At 40.6% G+C, this 19,980-nt stretch overlaps 1 protein-coding gene across 6 annotated transcripts in view; it reads left to right on the top strand.

The window, feature by feature from the left end:
• Positions 1-19,106, top strand: part of LOC119783387 (alpha-actinin-4-like) — a 62,795-nt gene extending 43,689 nt beyond the window's left edge. The window contains exons 5-23 of one of the 6 annotated variants that reach the window (XM_038284888.1): positions 2,767-2,854; positions 3,333-3,411; positions 3,508-3,589; positions 5,472-5,557; positions 6,416-6,508; positions 6,603-6,728; positions 6,824-6,928; positions 7,303-7,450; positions 7,610-7,760; positions 7,845-7,953; positions 8,155-8,295; positions 9,865-10,047; positions 10,138-10,272; positions 10,366-10,545; positions 10,756-10,902; positions 13,228-13,308; positions 13,838-13,903; positions 16,201-16,359; positions 18,615-19,106. In XM_038284888.1, the coding sequence (XP_038140816.1) occupies positions 2,767-2,854; positions 3,333-3,411; positions 3,508-3,589; positions 5,472-5,557; positions 6,416-6,508; positions 6,603-6,728; positions 6,824-6,928; positions 7,303-7,450; positions 7,610-7,760; positions 7,845-7,953; positions 8,155-8,295; positions 9,865-10,047; positions 10,138-10,272; positions 10,366-10,545; positions 10,756-10,902; positions 13,228-13,308; positions 13,838-13,903; positions 16,201-16,359; positions 18,615-18,773 (2,318 nt within the window). In that variant the 3' untranslated portion in view covers positions 18,774-19,106. Of the gene's footprint in view, positions 1-2,766; positions 2,855-3,332; positions 3,412-3,507; positions 3,590-4,782; positions 4,869-5,471; positions 5,558-6,415; positions 6,509-6,602; positions 6,729-6,823; positions 6,929-7,302; positions 7,451-7,609; positions 7,761-7,844; positions 7,954-8,154; positions 8,296-9,864; positions 10,048-10,137; positions 10,273-10,365; positions 10,546-10,755; positions 10,903-13,227; positions 13,309-13,837; positions 13,904-16,200; positions 16,360-18,614 lie in introns of all 6 variants that reach the window. The other 5 variants (XM_038284887.1, XM_038284892.1, XM_038284891.1 and 2 more) reach the window with 5 other exon arrangements.
• Positions 19,107-19,980: the final 874 nt, after the last annotated feature.

Below are 19,980 nucleotides of genomic sequence, written 5' to 3'. Positions count from 1 at the left end.
TGAGAATTTCGACAGCATTCCGTACATTCGCTTCAGTAAATTCAGCCCTTTTATCAAGGACCTTATGTGTTCTCTGAGCAACAGCTAAGAAAAAAGTATTTGTCACGGTTGTGGTTGTGTGCTGCACCTGACGGAAATTAAAGGCTATTTCTTTGTTAGATATTCTTATTCCTCTGCATTTTTTCAGTCATCCAGGTCACTGCAACCACTAAACAGGCTTTATTTAATTAGTGGTAACTACAAAGGCTACTTAATTATCTGATTGAATTTTAAAATATCAAACAAAACATAAGTTATGTGCAAATCATAATATATCAGACAAAAACTATCTATACTTGGAGCTGTTTATCTACTCTTAAAAATGAATTGATCAGACTTTGAAGGTGGCGCAGTGGTTGGCGTGCATGACCTACCGTATGTACAGAGGCCTTAGTCCTCGATGCGGCCGACCCGGGTTTGAATCGGACCGCATGTGTTTCCCCCTCTCTCATACCCCCTTTCCTATCAGCCTACTGTCAGAAAACGAGCCACTAGTGTTGTAAAAACAAAAAAAAAAATAATAAAAAAAGAAATTGACTTGATTAGCTTTGCAAATACAAAATGACACGGTTCGGTTAAATGGAAACATTTCTCAATTAAACATAAACTCTTGCTGTGTCACTTTGTTTCTTAGGCCTGCAAATCAGTGATATAATTCAAACAGTGTAGTAAGAAAATGTACTCAAAAATAGTTGCAATTAATACTGAAGTAAAGGAAAAGCCTTTACTTCAGCCTCAGTCCACTTCTTGTGAAGCTCCTTAAAATTTTTTATGCATTTTTCTACACAATCCATCCAAGGCTGCAGTACTCACTGTTCATGACTCACTTTTTATTTATTTATTTGTGTTCTTTCCGCTTTATGTTCTGGATATGCTTGGCTAATGGACGGTTTTGCTGGTATTTAGAGTTTCGGTTCAGGATGTTTCGATTATTGGACATTTTAAAAACATTGTAAGTTTCAAGTTTTTTCTATTGGCATTGTCCGGATAATAAAAATTCAACCACTATATTAATACCCAGGAAAATACTTAATAGTATTTTTGACATATAAGGATTAAAAAATGAATAAAATTACAGGGATAACAATTTTTTATTAACATGATGAACTAATGAAAAAAATCCTTTCTCAACAGAATCCCAAATAAGAGTGAAATTAGTTGCATCTAAATGCTAATAAATACATTTACATTTACAGTATGAAAATATAAATAAAAATTCAAAATAAAAACAAGAGAATATGCAAACACTTGAGTATCAATATCACGCAGATTTAATGTTGTATCCTGATACTGATTGGGTATCGATTATTTATTGTTGTGGACCGTAATTTGTGACAAAAATAAACAGGAAAAATAAAGACTTGAAATATTTATGTAGTTAATTTATTTAGTGTTTGAATTTCTCTCTCATGGAATAAAAAAAAACATGGAAGCTACACAAAAGTCCTGCTGCCCGCAAGGGTTTTATTTATCCATATTTTTAACCTAAGCAGTAAATTTCACAGCTAAAATGCAGATATGGGAGCTTATTGTGGAAAGCAGAATGAAAAACAGGCTGTTCCCACTCACACGGCGAAGTGAGAAGTGATGGAGAAAAGCCAGGATAAGGCAGGTCTGACCTACATGGCTGTTTAGGAAGACAGACTAAAGGGAAATTAAAGTGCTGTTATTTGTCATTAATGCAACCAAGCGGAGACTTTTCCATTTTATTTAAACCTTTCAAGTTTTGTTGTTGTTTTGTTTCAGTGTTAAGTTTTAATCGTGTTTAACAACCAGATGGATTCCTCCTGTTATCCGCTGTGTCATCGCTGATATCTGAAGCTGCACTATGGTGCTGCTAATTAGTTTTTACCCTTTAAAGTAGATCTGTTGCAGTTAGAAGCATAGATTCTTTTGACTTTATGATAGTCGATCATTTTAAATATGCTTGAACAGCAACATTTTCCAAATATTTTTTACTCTTCCTTTAAGCTCCGCCCCTTTCATACTTTTGAAACTTGCTACCAAAGTTGCAGGTTAGAAGCCATTGCCGTGGAATAAGTATTACGTTGGCTCCTTTTCTTAAGCATTGTAAGTTTAACATCTCATCCATCCGTCCGTCGCAGTGTCCTTGGACAAACACTTAACCCACCTTGCATAGACTGTATTGTAGTCTCACCTCTGTGAGCTGAAATATACATCCCGAACCTCGGTGGGTGAATGTCAGGTGAGTCCTCGGACTTCACCAAACTCTCCAGGTCTGCATTGATGCTGAGCATGGCTCATTGTGGGCATGGTCTAAGTCCAGTCCATCTCTCAAAAACTGCTGTATTTTGGCTCTTCCTATAAACTCCACCCCGTTGGCATAGCAACGCTGTTCTTCGCAAAAAAAAGGATAATTTTTTGTTTTTATTCACGATACTAAATGCAATTAAACTATCCAGATATATCTTAGTTTATGAATGATAAATATTGAACCTTAGCTGAAATTGTTGATTGGAAAATATTTTCTTGCATAATTTGTTTTGTTTTTTCCCCACCGCGAAACACAAAGATTCACTTAAACTAGCTGGCAAAAAAAACGATACCACACATTTAAAAATGGCAAAGAAGGAGTCCATGTTTGTTGAGTTGTTTTTTAATCAGATATTAAGAGTCTGATCCCTGCTCTGGATCAGCGACCAACTTCTTGGTATTGAAACATGCAGTTCTGGTGAAGACCACGCCTTCTCCTCTTCCTCATTGCAGAGACCTCTGCCAAGGAGGGTCTCCTCCTGTGGTGCCAGAGGAAGACGGCGCCGTACAAGAACGTCAATGTGCAGAACTTCCACATTAGGTAACCCAAACGTCTGCTTCTGACTGCTCTAAAGCACCATTGATCATTTATTTAAAACAGCTCCAATTGGAACAAAGTTATTATCTAACCTTGGAGGTTGTTGGAGTGACGCCATCAAGCGTTTTGAATTAGTCGACCAGTTTTTAATGAAATTAAATGAAACATGAAGCAGGTCTGTAATGAAAATCTTTGATTCTCAATCTGTAGTAATTAATTGGCTGAATGCTGCCAAAGATCTCATGTTTTCCCCGGAGAATATCTCCCTGTAATTCTGTAGAAACAGTGCCCCCTACTGGAGGGAGCTGAACATTTCCTGCTGCTCAAATTGTATTAATAAAGTAATATAGTCCAGATGGTATTTTTATGTTTTAGCCGAGGTTTACGTCTTTGTTCTGATCTGAATTAAGCTTTTTAATGTTGATATAAACACAAACAAAATGTTTGATTTTCCCTTAAAAAAATAATTTTCTCCCATTAGCTGGAAGGATGGTCTCGCCTTCAACGCTCTGATCCACAGACACAGACCCGATCTCATCGACTATGATAGCCTCAGAAAGGTTCCTTCATTCTTCTGTCTAATTATACATTTCACAGGGTTTCTTCTACCTTAATATAGATTTTAAAAAATGACACGTGTGTTTTCCTTCTGTCAGGACGACCCCGTTACTAATCTGAACAATGCCTTCGAGGTGGCTGAGAAGCACCTGGACATCCCCAAAATGTTGGACGCTGAAGGTATGCTCAGAGTTACACAGTAATCTACAGTGAAGGCTGTGCTTTCACAGCAGAAACAATGTGACTGCGTGGGAGGAAAAAAAAAGTTTGTTTCTTTGTAAGCGATGCAAATAATTCAGAGAAAATCTCCTTAATTATTAACTGTTTGCAGAGAATATTTGAGCCTGTTCTGGTCATCGCTGGCCTGCATGTGACTGCAGCTGCACTCTGGCCTGATTTCACAGTAACAGTAGGAGGGCTGCAGGGTGACCAGTCGAACTGTTTCCTGTGTAGTAATAACAATAACCTTCATCTAACAAATTCAGATGATCTGCTGATGATACTTTAAGTCAGCGCCACAAATATAATATTCTTTCTTTAGCAGAAAACCTAAAAAACAACTGATGGGTCCTTGTTTTCATGTTAATAGCATCCATCAGACAAGAATGTAGAGATACAATCAAGGAGGCTGAAAAACCAATTTCAGCTGAGAACTAATAAAACCTGTGGAATATAGAGATGAAAACTTTAAACCATTTATTTCTGAACATTAATGAGGAAAGAATTCATCAGGTTTTATTGTTAAGCCTTTCAGGATTTAGTAACATGTCTAGAAATCTTTAGTTAATCTTAAGCTGAATCCTGTTTCCCTCAGCTAAACATTAAATTTGAAAGTATATCTAACAATAATCATGTTTTTCTTTATTCAGCTTCTCTGATTTCTGAAGAAATGTCCAGATGTGTAATATAAACATCTGTGAGACTAAAACCTGCTTCTGTTGCTAAAGAACTTTGATACCAAACATTGCATCTAAAAATGGCAGTAATTTTCTAAAATATTTAGAGTCTGCAGGTTTTTTTTGGAGAAACATCTTGAGCATGAATGTGCAACATGATGCAGATCAGTGCTGTGCCTCACAGCTGTTCGCCCTGCTGCTAAGGAGGATGAAGATGTGCATGGAAATGCAGCTGCAGTTTGATCATTTCCTTTTTTTGCAGATCAGACGTCTCCAGGTCTAATCTTTCCTCACTGTGTATCATATGTCTGCTTTTTTAATCTGTTTTGTGTTTATTGTTGAAACATGTGTATAATTCAGTTTTCCACTCTGGGACTGATCTGCTGAGGCGTCCCCAGCCTGCTTGTTTTATCTGTATCTGCATGTCGTTATAAACATGTCTGTGTTCATAACCACGGTCTCCCCCCCCCATCGTAGACATTGTGAACACTGCTCGTCCAGATGAGAAAGCCATAATGACTTATGTGTCCAGTTTCTACCATGCATTCTCTGGAGCACAGAAGGTACCCACTGACCTGACCTTTGACCTCCTTTTACTAACAACCTGCAGCTTCCTGTCCAGCATGGTCTCACTCACTGACTAAATGGGGATCTTGTACATGTTGGGACACAAACACACGTTTAGTGCTGATAGCTGAAGTGTTTCTGAAATGACTCTGCAGAAAGTGTGGGGTTAGGTGTGGCTCCAAATTTCTCATTGGGCAGCCATTTTTTATACCAGCCTTGAGACTCAGTATCTCACTAGTATGTATGAATGTTCAGTGCCACTGATGTTGAACCTGTTCTTGCAGGATTTGGATATTTTTTTTTCCTGTCCCTTTGAGCACCATCTTAATTCTCAGCATAAAAATCTGCAGATTCATTCAGGCAAATTCTTTAGTCGTGTGTGTTTGTGTCCCGACCTCTGAAACCTTTCTGGTATCCCGTCTTTGGAAGGTGATAGGAGTTCTAGGAAGAAGCTTGAGGTGTGGACCGGAGCAGCCTCCCCCTCCGACCTGCTGGGGGCTGGAAGCATAGAGCTTTGGGTCTTTTCAGCTTTGGCTTCACTCTCTCTGTTTTCCCTCTCTCTCTCTGCCCACCTGTGCTGTGCTGGGGGGAACCTTTAGACATCGTTGGTACTCTGAGGCCGGATGAGAAGGCCATAATGACCTACGTATCCTGCTTCTATCACGCCTTCTCTGGCGCACAGAAGGTGAGGGCCTCACGCTTGGAAATCACACTAACACCTCAACCCAGCTGAGATAAACCTTCAGACCCCACAGGGTTTCCATCAGTCAGCATCCCAGACGGTAACAGAACAGGGATTCAGTTTCATGTTCTTAAAGTAGATTTTATTCAGAAACATGATGGGAACTCTGTAGACCAGCAAAACCTCTCACGTTCTTCCACTTCTTGGTCTTTGGACATAAGCTGAGTTTTCCACGCAGTCCAGTCCATATTTTAAATATCCTGTTGTTGGAAAACTTTGCTGACGAGTCCAGCCTCTTCTTCTGCTGTTAATATTTCTCAAACAACAATGAAATTGTTTTATCATGTCAAATTTATACATTAATGTGAGGAAAAAAACAGTAGTTTGTAAATTAGTACACAGACTTTAAAAAGATAATCCCATTTTCCTGTGTGTTGTCTTTTATTCCAGTGGTACCGTAGGTTATATCCTAGGCAGATGATGCAGTGATGTGGACTTCAGCGTTCCATAAATCTGTAACTAGATGAATGGGTTGATTCCCAGGTTCTGATGGGAGACGCATGGAGTTTGAACACACTGATCTTTGCGGTTTTTTTTATCACCAAACTAATAGCAGCTTGCATGCTATTATTAGCTAAATTAAGCTATGTGTTAGAGATAGTTTCAGGTTTGGCACTTTTTGAAATATTAACTGCCTGCGTGTGGAAATTTTTTTTTACAAAATTAAAAGAAGTTTAGTTATTCAAACCCAGAGATACTAATCTGATATGGTTGGAAAGGCTAGTGAGTGTAAAGCCTGTCTGCTGGATGTAATCTTTATAGAGAGGAGAGTTTAAAATCTTTATGGATGTTTTATGATAGGCTGAGACAGCCGCCAACCGCATCTGCAAAGTGCTGGCTGTCAACCAGGAGAATGAACAAATGATGGAGGACTACGAGAAACTGGCCAGTGACGTAAGTGCGATTCGTTAAAACGCAAAACGAGCTCTTTATACGGGTTTATTTTGTTTTTTTCATTTTCTGGATTCTTATCCCGCTTTTAATCCAGCTGCTTGAGTGGATTCGTCGGACGATCCCTTGGCTGGAAAACCGAACCCAAGAGAAGACGGTTAAAGACCTGCAGGCCCGACAGGAAGACTTCAGAGACTACCGTACAGTGCACAAACCACCCAAGGTACAGATTCAATCTGAGGTCATTTAAAAAGCTGTTTTTTTGTTTTTCTGCCCCTGCTGAATCTAATCACTGATTCAAACCGATCCTGTTCTCAGGTCCAAGAGAAATGTCAGCTGGAGATCAGCTTCAACACTCTGCAGACCAAACTGAGACTGAACAACAGACCTGCCTTCATGCCATCAGAAGGACGCATGGTTTCTGTAAGTAACCTCCCTCTGGGGGTTAATCTATGAGGGGTTTATCTACAAACGCATGTATGAGTTTGCCTACATTAGCTCCTTTAGTGACAGAAGTATTAGCAAGTATGATTTAGCATCAATCATTTCTATTAAACTTTAGTTAAATTAAAATAAAATAACTTATGCTTAAAAGTGGAAGCAGACATTTTTTTTATTTGCTTTGCTTTTATTGACTGCTTCCTTTGATTATTTATAACTGACTAGTAAAAACACTTCCATGTCCGTTAAGTTAGTCATCTTAACAGAAAAGTTCAGCGGTTGCAGTTGATGTCAAAAACTTTCTGGTAAATTACCACATGCTTTTATCCTATTGAATTAGTGTCGTTTGCTTCCAGGATATAAACACAGCGTGGCACACCCTGGAGGGAGCAGAGAAGGGCTATGAGGAATGGATTCTTAGTGAGATCAGGCGTCTGGAGAGACTGGAGCATCTGGCTGAGAAGTTCCACCAGAAGGCTGCCATCCATGAATCCTGGACTGATGGTAGGATTACGCCATGTTAAATGTTTCTTTACGGTGTGTAGATGTATGTGTGTGGATGTTTGTGGTGAACTTTGCTACATTAGACTATCAGATGGAGGACGCAGGGTATGAAACTGTCTGGAGGTAAAATCAGGGAATGATTCTTGAAAACATCTGCAGGTAAAGAGGCCATGCTGACCCAGAAGGACTACGAGACCTCTACCCTGTCAGAAGTGAAAGCTTTGCTACGGAAACACGAGGCCTTTGAGAGCGACCTAGCGGCCCACCAGGACCGGGTGGAGCAAATCGCTGCCATCGCTCAGGAGCTCAAGTAAGCTGAAGGAAATGTAGCCATGGAAACCGTGGGGTGGGCAGTTTAAGCGATGTCTGCTTTAACCCGAGTTGTTTCTAACAGTGAACTGGACTATTACGATGCTGCCAGCGTCAACGCTCGCTGCCAGAAGATCTGTGAACAGTGGGACATTTTGGGATCCCTCACCCACAGGCGCAAAGAGTCACTAGAGGTAAGACTGATCCAGACCATCCAAACCGAGACTCTTCTTATATAGTTTGTTCTGTACACTCGACTATAAATCCAACATGTTTTCACTGCTGTACCGATTCCTGTCTATATGATCCAGATTAAGGGGACTTGGTTTTGTTTTGCCGCCGTGTCACTGAGCCATCTTCACTCTAACCTGTCGTCTTCTTTCCTTCACCGACAGAGAACAGAGAAGCAGCTGGAGTCGATAGATGAGCTCTACCTGGAGTACGCCAAGAGAGCGGCGCCGTTCAACAACTGGATGGAGGGAGCCATGGAGGACCTGCAGGACATGTTCATTGTTCACAACATTGAGGAGATCCAGGTACCTGGAAACTCCAGTCATTAGAACAAGGCTGATGGCTTTGATGTTAATGTCAAGTGGCGGTTTCAGTGCAGGGATCTGATTCTGGTCAATATGCATTCTGGAAAGTTTAAAACTGACATTCTGTCTGAGAACAAATTGGACCCAAAGATCTTCTTTAAAATTTTTGAGTTGCACCAATCAGTTCGGTCACTGAAGTTTCTCAGTTTTTAGTTAATTGGCTCTGATTTCAAACAAGCAGGTAAAATACAGAGAGGTTGGCATTTCATTTTCATATAAAATTAAAAATAAGAGCTTCTGTTTTCACATTAAAAACCTGCCAACCATCAGCACGCACTTTAAGGCCTTTATTCAGTCATTCAGCTCCACAGATTCCTGGTTGGGAGCTTGTTGTGTGATTCGGGTATGTTGGAGAACTGATGTACATAAAAGTTGTTGAATAAAGAATCCAGAGCAAGAGTTCATAAAAAGGAGGTCAGGAGATCATGACCTGAGGGATAAATGTATAAAGAAAAAAACTAAATGTGACTAAAACAAATCAATCTACCATTAAATAAGTAGAAATTATTTATTTATAACATTTATTTGTAAAATTAATTTATTAATCTAATATTTGATTAGAATATTAAATATACCATTCAGTTGTAGATAATAAAAAAACTAAATTATAAGTTGTTTGAATATCATATAGTTTTGTATTTATATGTGTGATGTATACATATGGGGAATTATTTAGTAGATACATCTAAAAATTATAAAATCTTACAATAAATGAATAATTCATTTGAAATTATAAACTATTCATTATTTGTACGTTGTATTTATTTTGATGCAAATGTAAATATATAAAAAAATGATCAAATGCACGATTAGATCATTAAATGTTGCTGTAAATTATTAAAAATACATTTAAACTGATTAGTTAAACTTAGCTTTTGCAAAAAAAAAAAATGTAATTAGAAATAGGTATGTTTGCTTCACCCTGTATTTGTATATAAATGTAGAGTAAAGTGATTGTGTATATATTTTAGGGGGTATTTAGTCTGTTGCATTAATATTTGGGTTCTGTAATGTTTGGGACTGGAAGTGGGTGTCCCAGCTTAAGAATAAATGGGAATGAATTTAAATCCATTTTTAAATTCTCTGTTGAATTCGAAGATAAAACCTGCAAAATTTCTGGTTTTGTGCATTACAGTCCAGAGGTAGAAAATCAGCAGCATCAGACTGGAAAGGTGTATCGACTAGAATATTGGCTAGAATATTTGTGAATGAGCTAAAGCAGGGCAGCTTGTCACCCTGAAAGAACAGAGTCATTATTTGATTGTGATGTTTTGATGAAAGGTGATTTTCTTCATCAGTGTAGAGCTGATGGACTGAGGAGTCTAATCAGCTGTTTATAGCAGGTGCCTGAGGAGGAAAAAAACATTTATTTATTATAAGAGCCTTATGATCTGATAGAACAGAAGCATCTGATTTTTAAATCGGATTGAAGAATCAGTTCCAGCCAAACGTGAATCAGCTACAGCTGTCAGAACTTCCCCTCATACCTGTCCGTGTCTCCTCCATCAGGGTCTGATCACAGCCCACGAGCAGTTCAAGTCCACGCTGCCTGAGGCCAACAAGGAGCGCGAGGCCATCCAGGCCATCCAGGCTGAGGTGCAGAAGATCGCCCAGAGCAACGGTATCAAGCTGAGCGGCGCAAACCCCTACACCACCATCACCCCCCAGAGCATCGACAGCAAGTGGGAGAAGGTGGGTTCGCAGCCCGACGGCCACCTGTTTGTAAAGCTGTTCTTTCCCTCTGGGGTTCGATTCAAACCGGCGTGCGTTTGTGTTTTGCAGGCGATGGCCATGGTGCCGCAGCGAGACACCGCCCTGCAGGATGAGCTGAACAAACAGAACTCCAACGACTCGCTCAGAGCCACGTTCGCCAAACAGGCCAACACGGTCGGCGCCTACATCCAGGCCAAGATGGAGGTAACGGATGTGTTGAGAGCAATTTAGTTTCCTCTTCCGTCCTCCGCTCACTTCTGACAGCCATTAACGCTTCATGTTTGTGCTCGCCGGCAGGAAATTGGCAGGATATCCATCGAGATGAACGGCACCCTGGAGGACCAGCTGACCAACCTGCAGGAATACCAGAAGAGCATCATGTCCTACATGCCTGAGATCAACAAGCTGGAGGGCTACCACCAGCACATCCAGGAGGCTCTGATCTTCGACAACCAGTACACGTCCTACACGATGGAGGTACGCTGAAACATCACCGACCAGTTTCAAACTCGTCATATAACTGCACTGAGAATCTGTGGACAAAAAATGTCTCTATTGGTGAGAATTCAGTCTGGAAGGTGAAATCCAGACGTTTGCAGAAATGAAGATGCAGCTTCGGCTCTTAACAATTTGAAGCATGTAGTAAAGCTGCTGGAACTGCTGCTGATTGTTGCTTTCCCTCCGCAGCACCTCCGTGTGGGCTGGGAGCAGCTGCTCACCACCATCGCCAGAACCATCAACGAGGTGGAGAACCAGATCCTCACGCGTGACGCCAAGGGCATCAGCCAGGAGCAGCTCTACGAGTACCGCGCCTCCTTCAACCACTTTGATAAGGTCAGGGCCTGGAGCTCGTTATTCCTCCTGATTGAGGCCTGCAGGAATCACATCGCTTCTGCTTCTGTGTAGAAAAATAGGCTCCAGCTTTTAATCCTGTTGTGATGGGAGCTGAATTTTAGAGCTGTTTATAGTTCAAACAGCAGTGCCCATAAGGAAGCTTGGATTGAGGTGAATTTTGTGTTGTTTTGTTTAGAAATGGAAATATTTAGTATTTTCTGGTAGGAATCATGTTTTTTTTGTTTTGTTTTTTTTTAAACAGGACATTTGGTTATATAATTAACAGTAATACAGTTTAAAGGAATAGTACACCCAAAACATGATTAGCCTTCATTTTCTACTCACCCCCATAGAAAATGAAGGCTAATCATGTTTTGGGTGTACTATTCCTTTAAGGCCTTAAAATATATTAAACTACCTGATTGTAAGAGAGAGAATATGAAGAAAGAGGAAAATAATGTTTGGCAAAATATAAAAACTACAATATTTTTGGTTTCAAAAAGGGAAATTCATAAGTTCAGTAAAGAAATATTTGAACTACTTTAAGCCTTTATGACCTGTCATTTTAATTGTGGCTGACAGGAAAAAAGATTCAAATTTTTCAGTCTCAAAAAATGTGATTATTTTAAAATCTAAAAGATTGACCCAACTTTCAGCACAGGCAGGATGAGCCACAAAAGGTGGTTTCAGGTGATGCCGGTCGATCAGTGCCTCATCTGATCATGTTCAGAGAAAGTTCAGTGGAAGGAAAATGTAGTGATTTCCCGCTACTGAAAGAATCTACCTGAAATATTTCTATTTTGGTCAGTGAGATTAAGCCACTGCGATGTTCTAGTTATAAGAATCTTCTACATCTTGTTTAGGCTGTTTCTAACTGACCCTGTTTTAGTTGCCCTGTTTGTTTCTGTGCTCCGTTAAACTTGATCTGAAACATCATGAGGATGAAAAGGTCACCGCCATCCTTCATCATCTCATCCCGCTGTTTCAGTTCTGTGCTCGCTAAGATCACATCCCACCGCACACACATCTTCATGCTGCTGTTTATTCTGTGAGGGTTATATTAGGGGTGTAAATAATAATCGTTTTGTATCGATGCATCGATCCAAAAGCCGACGATCCGATGCATCGACACGTCCGCAAGAGAATCGATTCATGTTTTTTTTTTCCTCCGGTCTATTTTTATCCATTTGCTCCTGGGCGTAATTCTCCCTCCCGTGCTAAGGTGGTGCTAAACCTATTTTGCCCTCCTACCGCGCTTCCTGGTTATACTCTTACAGCAGTGTATTGCAGTAAGCTTGACACAGACATTTTTAAATTATGCTCCGTATTGAAGCGTGGTCTGAGCTACACACTGTGGGTCTAGTTACGGCCGAGGCGGTGAGGAAGTGGGGGCGAGTTTAGTCCGACGACGGAGGGACATGAGGGCCAAAAAGAGCAGAGATCCAGCTGGAAAAAGGGTCCCAGCGGTCTCGTGCACCTCGCTCTTCTAGCGGGTCAAACTTCACGAGTTGTTTTCCGCAATTTCGGTCATAAAAACAAAACAAGCCGGCCTCCTGTCTGCTGCACTGTTTGCGGTCAGCTACAATTTGGGAGAGGAGCAGCGGAGTACCCGTAAAATACCCGTTCTTCTTAGAAAATTAAAAATACTACCAAAAACTACATCCCCAGATGACCTTTGAAACAATTCCCTTATATTTAGTTTATTTTTATTCCTGTCTACGCAACATCTCTCTTTCCTGAGTATATTTATTACATTCTAAAAAAATATGTTGGACAGTTTCTCTGGAGCCGAGGTATTGCATTGAACTCATTACACTGATATTGTGCAGTATTTTTGCTGTATTTTTGATGCAACTTTTCTACTTCTGTTATTTGCTGTTGTTTCTAAAGAAAATGCATAATGATATTACAGCTTTCATTGATTTATTTCAAACTTGAAACTTTGTTTAGCCTGTAAGGTGTAAAAAAATAAAAAATAAATAATAATAATAAAAAAAAAGATTTAACCGATTAATAGATTAATCGAATCGTGGTGTATTCTTGAGTATCGAAAATAATCGAATCGTTGGGTCAGGAAATCGATACTGAATCGAATCGCCATGATGGATGTGATTTACACCCCTAGTTTATATCATCAGCATTTTAGTGATCATCCAGATGTCTGCAGGTCCATCGTTCATGTCTGCTCCTCAGTCCTTGTCGGTTTGTTTTTGTTGACATTGTCTAAACATCCATCGCTGTCCATCTGTTTGTCCCCTCGTCCTCCATCTTCTCCCTGCATGCGCTGTGTCTGCTCATCCTCATGATGCGTTTGGCCGACCTCAGGACCACAGCGGGGCCCTGAAGGCGGACGAGTTCAAGGCCTGTTTGATCAGTCTGGGCTACGATGTGGAGAACGACAAGCAGGTAGGACCGAGTCGCTGCTGGTTAGAATCTGAGCAGGACGGCGCTGATCTCCTCCAGAGAGGAGCTGAATGTTGCTATGATCAGACTGTAGGGACTGGACTGGAGGCAAAATTTAAATCAGAGGAGAAACTCTTTGAGGCAGAATTTTTCTCCTTTAAGTTTCTTTTAATTAACACATATTTTATTCCCTCCATTTGATTTTCTGATACTTTTCAAATGGAATAAATTAGTTTAAAAGTTAAGAACTGGATCAGGGATCAGTCGACCCTCCTGCTCTGATGGTCCGTCTGTCAGTGTGGAGATCCAACAGCGCTGCTATGTCCTCGTTTGTCCAGGAGGGGGCTCTGTTTCTCTATATGTCTGTCTGGTTGTCTGAATCTGCTGCTGTTAACAGTCTGTGGTTTTTATCTTCTCACCTCCTCCACCTTCCTCTACCTGTATATCTCTGTCCGTCACGCCTCCCTCTCTATCTCGTCTTCGTCTCTGACTCCTCCCCCCTGCGGACTTTGCTGCACTGTGGCGGCTGCAGAAGCGATCAGGACAGATGGTCTCGGATGATTTCAGGGCTCTGCTCATTGCTACAGGAAACAGTCTGGTACTGCTGCTGATGCTTGGTGCTCCTCAGGGTGTCTGCAGGGCTGAACCAGGCGGCCAACGGTTCTATTTTGTTTTTCTTTAAAACTCAACATCAGGACCAGGGATGGAGACCCGTTTTATTTGGCATTGACTAATTGTAACCAGGCCGGTTTAAGGCTTTGTAGTTTAAATAAAAAGATGAATAATCATGCAAAACATAAGTCCCTTTGATGTTCACCTCCAGACGCATGTCACACTGCACGTAAATCAAAAACATCAAGGATCAGAGCATCACTGGATCCCATCATCTCAGACAAGACATGATGTGAAATCTCACTGATGATGTTTTATAGTTTTTAACACCTTTACTTTTGGTTCCTTGATTATTATAGATTTTTATATATTTCTTTCTTTTCAAACCAAGAAGCATTTGAAGAAAAGGGAAAGAAAAAAAAAAACTCTTCAGAGGAAATGTTCTGCATCCTCCAGGATTAAGCAGGACGACCTCTAGTTTTACCATCCATTCAGATCGGAGACAAAGGAACTAAGGGGTTCATGTTAAATGTTAAACCCATTTAATCCAGTCGAAGGAATTTAAGAACATTGGCCTAGAAAATGAATCAAAATACATCCAGCACATCCACTAAGCACACCAAGCAGCTAAATGGAAATAGACAAATGAATGCAAAAAAAGCAGACCAATGCTGTGGAGCAATTTTATTAATTTAAACCCAAACTGCTCTTTCCAATATTATCAGTGGTGCCATCAGCCGCTGTCTTTCCTTCACTATATTATCCATCTTGGCTTAAATATTTCCACATGGATTCTTTTATCCATTGTTCTCATAGCTACAAATGTGCTTACTGACTGTTGTCAGCTTTTTTTTCATCTATTTGCTGTGATTTTTAGAAACGGACAGAGTTTCTATTGGCTCTGATTAGTCCCGATCCGATCCACGTATCGGATCGGGACGCCGATATTGGCAAAAAAATGCGTCTCTGCAAAGCATGTAAAATGCCGATCCAGTTTAAAAAAAAAAAATCCGGTCCGTATTTTCCAGTTTCGCTGATTGAAACGATCCATTCCGTTATTTTGCGCCAGTGTTTCCCTGTTTTGCATTTTTATCAAAACTTACAGTAATACTTGCACCTTTAACTGTTTACGGTTTTACTGTTCACTGTGCAATTTCAGATTGCTATTCATAATTTTGTCCAGTTTGTGTTTATCTGTTAATAAACAGGTAAGTTTGTTGTTACCAAGCATTGTGTTTTATTCAATCTCACCTAATTTAGCTGGCTAGATGTTATCAAGAGTACTAAAACCCTTTTCAACATGAGTCTTACAACTAAGGCTAAATACTTTAACTTAAACTTAAATACATGCTCGGATAGGCTGGTATCAGACAGTATCGGTATCGGATCGGAAGTCCAAAAACAATATCGGTATCGGATCGGAAGTGCAAAAACCTGGATCGGGACATCTCTAGCTCTGATGGTCCTATGGACGCGTCGGCCATTCATAATGAGTGTTTGTATATATACATCATATTCAATGTGTATCTTTAGAAGCAGTGAGCTTTGTGGTGTCCATGGTTATAAGGAACAGAAATATAAATGTATTTCGTTCTCTTATGTCATGGAGCAGAAAAAGTTGGGGTTAACAAGTTTGCGGTTTTATAACTGATTATTGATCAGTCATATTTTATGGTTTATCATGTAAAAATGTAAGAACTACTTCTTTAAAAAGACACTTTAACCCCAGTAGTTTATTTTTAACATAACTTGTTAAAAACAATACTTGTTATTTAACTATTAGTTTGATAGCAGTAATTTAGGTAGATGAATAAAATATTGACTCTACCTTTTGCATTTGTGGTTTTCAGAAAAATAATGTCCTGAAATATTATTCTAAAGTCTAAACATTTTGCCGTGGTTTGGGTCTGGGAAGAACTGGTCTTTGAATCCATCACAGATCAGGGATGATAATTAAATCCAGGATCTCTTGACCTGCAGACACCCTGCTGGTTCTTTAAAACTCTCACATCTGTTCTTTGTGTTTCTCTCCTTCTACACGTCCAGTGTCGTCAGTCTAAAAAAAACCCTTAGAAACTTGTCCCGTTCATTTCTGTCGTTTATCAACCTTCATTCAAACCGTTTGTCCACATGCACGATTGGAACACTAAAGCATCCAGACTTCAGTTCAGTGGGTGGCTCCATTTAACCGAAGTCATGATGTTTTTTTTCCTTTTAACAACCTTTGTGTCTGACACAAGCTGCTGTCCGTTCCGGGTTAACCTGTAGTTTCTTGGTTGTCAGGGCGACGGAGAGTTTAACCGCATCATGGGCATCGTAGATCCCAACAACACCGGCTTCGTAACCTTCCAGGCCTTCATCGACTTCATGTCCAGGGAAACGACCGACACGGACACTGCAGACCAGGTCATCGCCTCCTTCAAGATCCTGGCTGGCGATAAGGTGAGTCTGTGTGACGGAGAAAGTAGACAGAATGTTCTTATAGCGGCACCTGTAGGATATTTAGGCAGGATAAAATAGATTCAGCTTTTAAATGTAGAAAAGTTGTCCAGGAAAATTCTGATAACCAGGTAACACAGCAGCAAATCAAAATTAAGTGGTGATGAAAATGGCCTAGTCAAAGCCCAGAGCTATTTATCCTGCAGTAGGAACGTCACACCAAATTTGTTCAAGAATCAGTGGTACCAGGTGGGGCAGCAGAAAGTCCTGTGGTCCTTTACACCTAAAAGATATTGATTAAAGCGGAAACGATTTGCTTCAAGTTTTTTTCAAATGAAATCCTTTCTGAATATCAATCAGGTTTCTGAAAAAAACACAGCACTATTACTGCTACTATGAAGGTGATAAATGACATAATTGTAGCACTTGATTAAAAACAGTGCTGTGTTTCGCTCTTTTTTGATCTTTCAAAAGCTTTTGACTCCATGCTGTTTTAAAATGCAGGCTACTTCTCATTGGACTGTCAGAGCATGCGGTTTCCTGGTTTTCAAATTATCTAGAAAACAGATCCTAGTGTATAAAATGTGAGGAGCTTTGTTCTGAATTTGTACTGTTCACCAGGATGTGCCACAAGGTTCTGTTTTGGACCCCCTTTATTTATCTTGTACATCAACAATGTTGAACCAAATCTCTCTGATGCTAATATGCATTTTATACTGATGATAACATTATTTATTGCTTTGGTTCATCTCTTGAACAAGCTATTTATTCCCTTCGGAAAGCCTTACAGTTTTCATTTATTAATCTTGAATTATTTCTTAATGCTGACATAAGAAAATGTATGTTTTCAAATAGTGGTGTCCACTCTGGAGGGGAATGTCATTGAGGTGAAACATGAATATAAATACCTTGGAATTGTAATTGATGACTCCTCACCTTCAAACCTTTTATTGATAAACTTGTTAAGAATTTAAAAGTTAAACTGGGCTTCTTCTTTCGTAATAAGACATGTTTTTCTTTTAGAGTAAAAAAGCGCCTTGTCTCTGCCACGTTTTTATCGCTCTTAGATTATGGTTAGCCTCGTGAGACCATCCTGATCTCACGAGCTTTCAAGGTTTCACTCACAGATCAGTCTGGCTACTTTCCGTTAAAGAAAATTTGGAGCCGTTCACCAAACAAACGTCCAGTCAGCGTTGGCTTTGAGGCGGATTGAGGTGTGACGCAACGAGAAGCGCGACAGTTCAGTCTAAAGAACATGGCGGCTTCAGCCGATGAAACTAGCGTTAGCGTGGCTATCGAGCAAGTTTTATCGGAATTACGGAGTATTTCTTCACTGAAAGAAGAGCAAAACACTGCTCTGGAGGCTTTTCTCAGAGGAAAAGATGTTTTTGCTCTTCTCCCGACTGGTTTCAGCAAGAGTTTGATCTATCAATTGTCTCCTCTTCGTCGTCACTCGGTTAGTACATCATATGCTTCGTTGATCTGATTGGTTTATTTGGCCCGTCTATCACCAACATAGACCAATCAGCTAACCAGTATTTTCGCCCCTTCCCAAAATTACTTCAACGGAAGGTTTCCAGATGGATATGCGGAGCAAATCCATCTGGGGGAGTCAGGTTAAATTATGGTGACCTTTTTTTATAAAAATGCTACTTCTTCATGTCTTCAAATGTTGGACACTGTTTACCACGCTTCATTAAGGTTCATCACAAATGTAGAGCCATGACGCATCACTGTGACCTCAGGTGGGATGGCCTTCCCTCTCTACGAGAAGGCAGTGTCATTGGTACACTTTTATTTCCAAGGCCCTTGTTGGATTACTGCCCTCTTACATTTGCACCTTACTTACACAGAAAAGCAAGGCTTCTTCTGCCCTGAGATCCAACGATCAGCTGTTGCTCACTGTTCCTTTTGCCCGCACACAACTAGGGAAGGAAGCCTTTAGCTACGCAGCTCCTTGTGTGTGGAATTTATTACAAAAAAGCTGGAAGTTGACTGAGTTTTTAATCTTTAAATAATTTTAAGTTGAAAGTGAAATAATTTGAAGCAGCCTCAATGATCTGTATTTGTTTAAAAAAAAAAAGTTTTGTTTAAAAAAAATAAATATATATTAGCGTAATTACTCCTGCCGTTCTGGTGTCTGATCCCCTGAGGTGCCTCCTGTCCGCTGCAGCATGCTCGCTCAGTTGAACAGACACACCTTGTGATCTGGTTTGTCTGTCTTGTCTCTGACTGCTGCCTTTTTTTGTTCCCATCAGAACTTCATCACAGCGGACGAGCTGAGGCGGGAGCTCCCCCCGGACCAGGCAGAGTACTGCATCGCTCGCATGGCTCCCTACGCCGGGCCCGACGCCGTCCCTGGCGCCCTGGACTACATGTCCTTCTCCACTGCCCTGTACGGAGAGAGCGACCTGTAGAAAAGCACCGGGGGAGGGGGGGCTAGAAGATGGGGGGGCGTCTAGTGTTTCTGTGCGGTGCTCCTGAATGGGCCGGTTTGAGAACCAGAATATTTTTATGACCCTCAGCTTGTAGATTGAACTGTTGGTCCTGAAGGTTAAACTGAACAGGCACATCCAGGGGCAGCACTACGGGTCCTTGGCTTCAGCCTCTGTTTTGTTTTTTGTGGGGTCAACCCGGGAGGAGGGGGCAGCAGTTTGGACCGGGCTGGGGGTCACGCAAGCTAATCTGATACTTATGCTAATTTTGTTTATTTTATTATAATTTTTTTTTGTTTGTTTGTTTTTTTTTTCCTTGCCAGGGGTTAGATGGGCGGGGGGGTTAGGGGGCGGGGTTTGATGTGGCAGCTGGCAAGATCTGTGTATTAGATCCTAGAGAGATATATGCCTGGGGAGGGTTTGCTGGAAGAGGCGACCTGAACAAACATTCCCAGTTTGAGGAACAGGCCGCAGCTTTCAGTGAATTTTGTTTATAAAAGAGGAAAGATCAAATTTAAAGGGCCGGTGACACATGCAGCAGTTCCATCGGTTTCTATCAGCAAACCTGTTTGATCTTCTGGGTGTTTTTTTTTTTTTTTTTTTTGTTTTTTTTCCTATTTAAGGAAGGAGAGGAAACCACTTGTGGAAAAGCAGATCATTACTTGTTCCTGCTCATCGATCTGAATACAGAAAATTATCTCTGAAATTACTGGATTCCTATCTTCCCACTGCGGAGAAAAATCTGCCCTCTGTCTCTCCTCCTTTGCCCCCATCTTCCCTCCCCCAACCTGTCTGAAGAGGAATACTGATTCAGAGGAGGGGAGTAGTTGTTTGAATATTCCCATCATGTTCAAATAACCAGAATTATTAGAAAACAGAAACTATGCAATCATATTGTGATCGACCTTCAACAGGTTTCCGGCTAAATTAGAGTAATTTCTGCCATTGATGAGGAAGGGGGGGCAGAAGGGGGGACGGATGAAACCCTGTTAGGATAGTATGGAGAGGAATGAACTCTGAAATGATTATTTTTTTCTTTTTTTGTACTCTTTAATATCAAACCTTATCTGCTGTACTGGAAACTGCATCGCCTTCTGTCTAAAGATACATGACTTTCACAAAGCACACATAAAAGTTTCCTTACAAAACACCTCGACTCGTCTGATGCTTTCACTCTGGAGCCTCTGAC

Source organism: Cyprinodon tularosa, unplaced genomic scaffold (assembly GCF_016077235.1).
Source record: "Cyprinodon tularosa strain WSP-4 unplaced genomic scaffold, ASM1607723v1 ctg203, whole genome shotgun sequence".
NCBI classification, from domain to species: domain Eukaryota; kingdom Metazoa; phylum Chordata; class Actinopteri; order Cyprinodontiformes; family Cyprinodontidae; genus Cyprinodon; species Cyprinodon tularosa.
The sequence above is the reverse complement of the archived record's forward strand: the minus strand, read 5'-3'. Positions and strand labels throughout refer to the sequence as shown.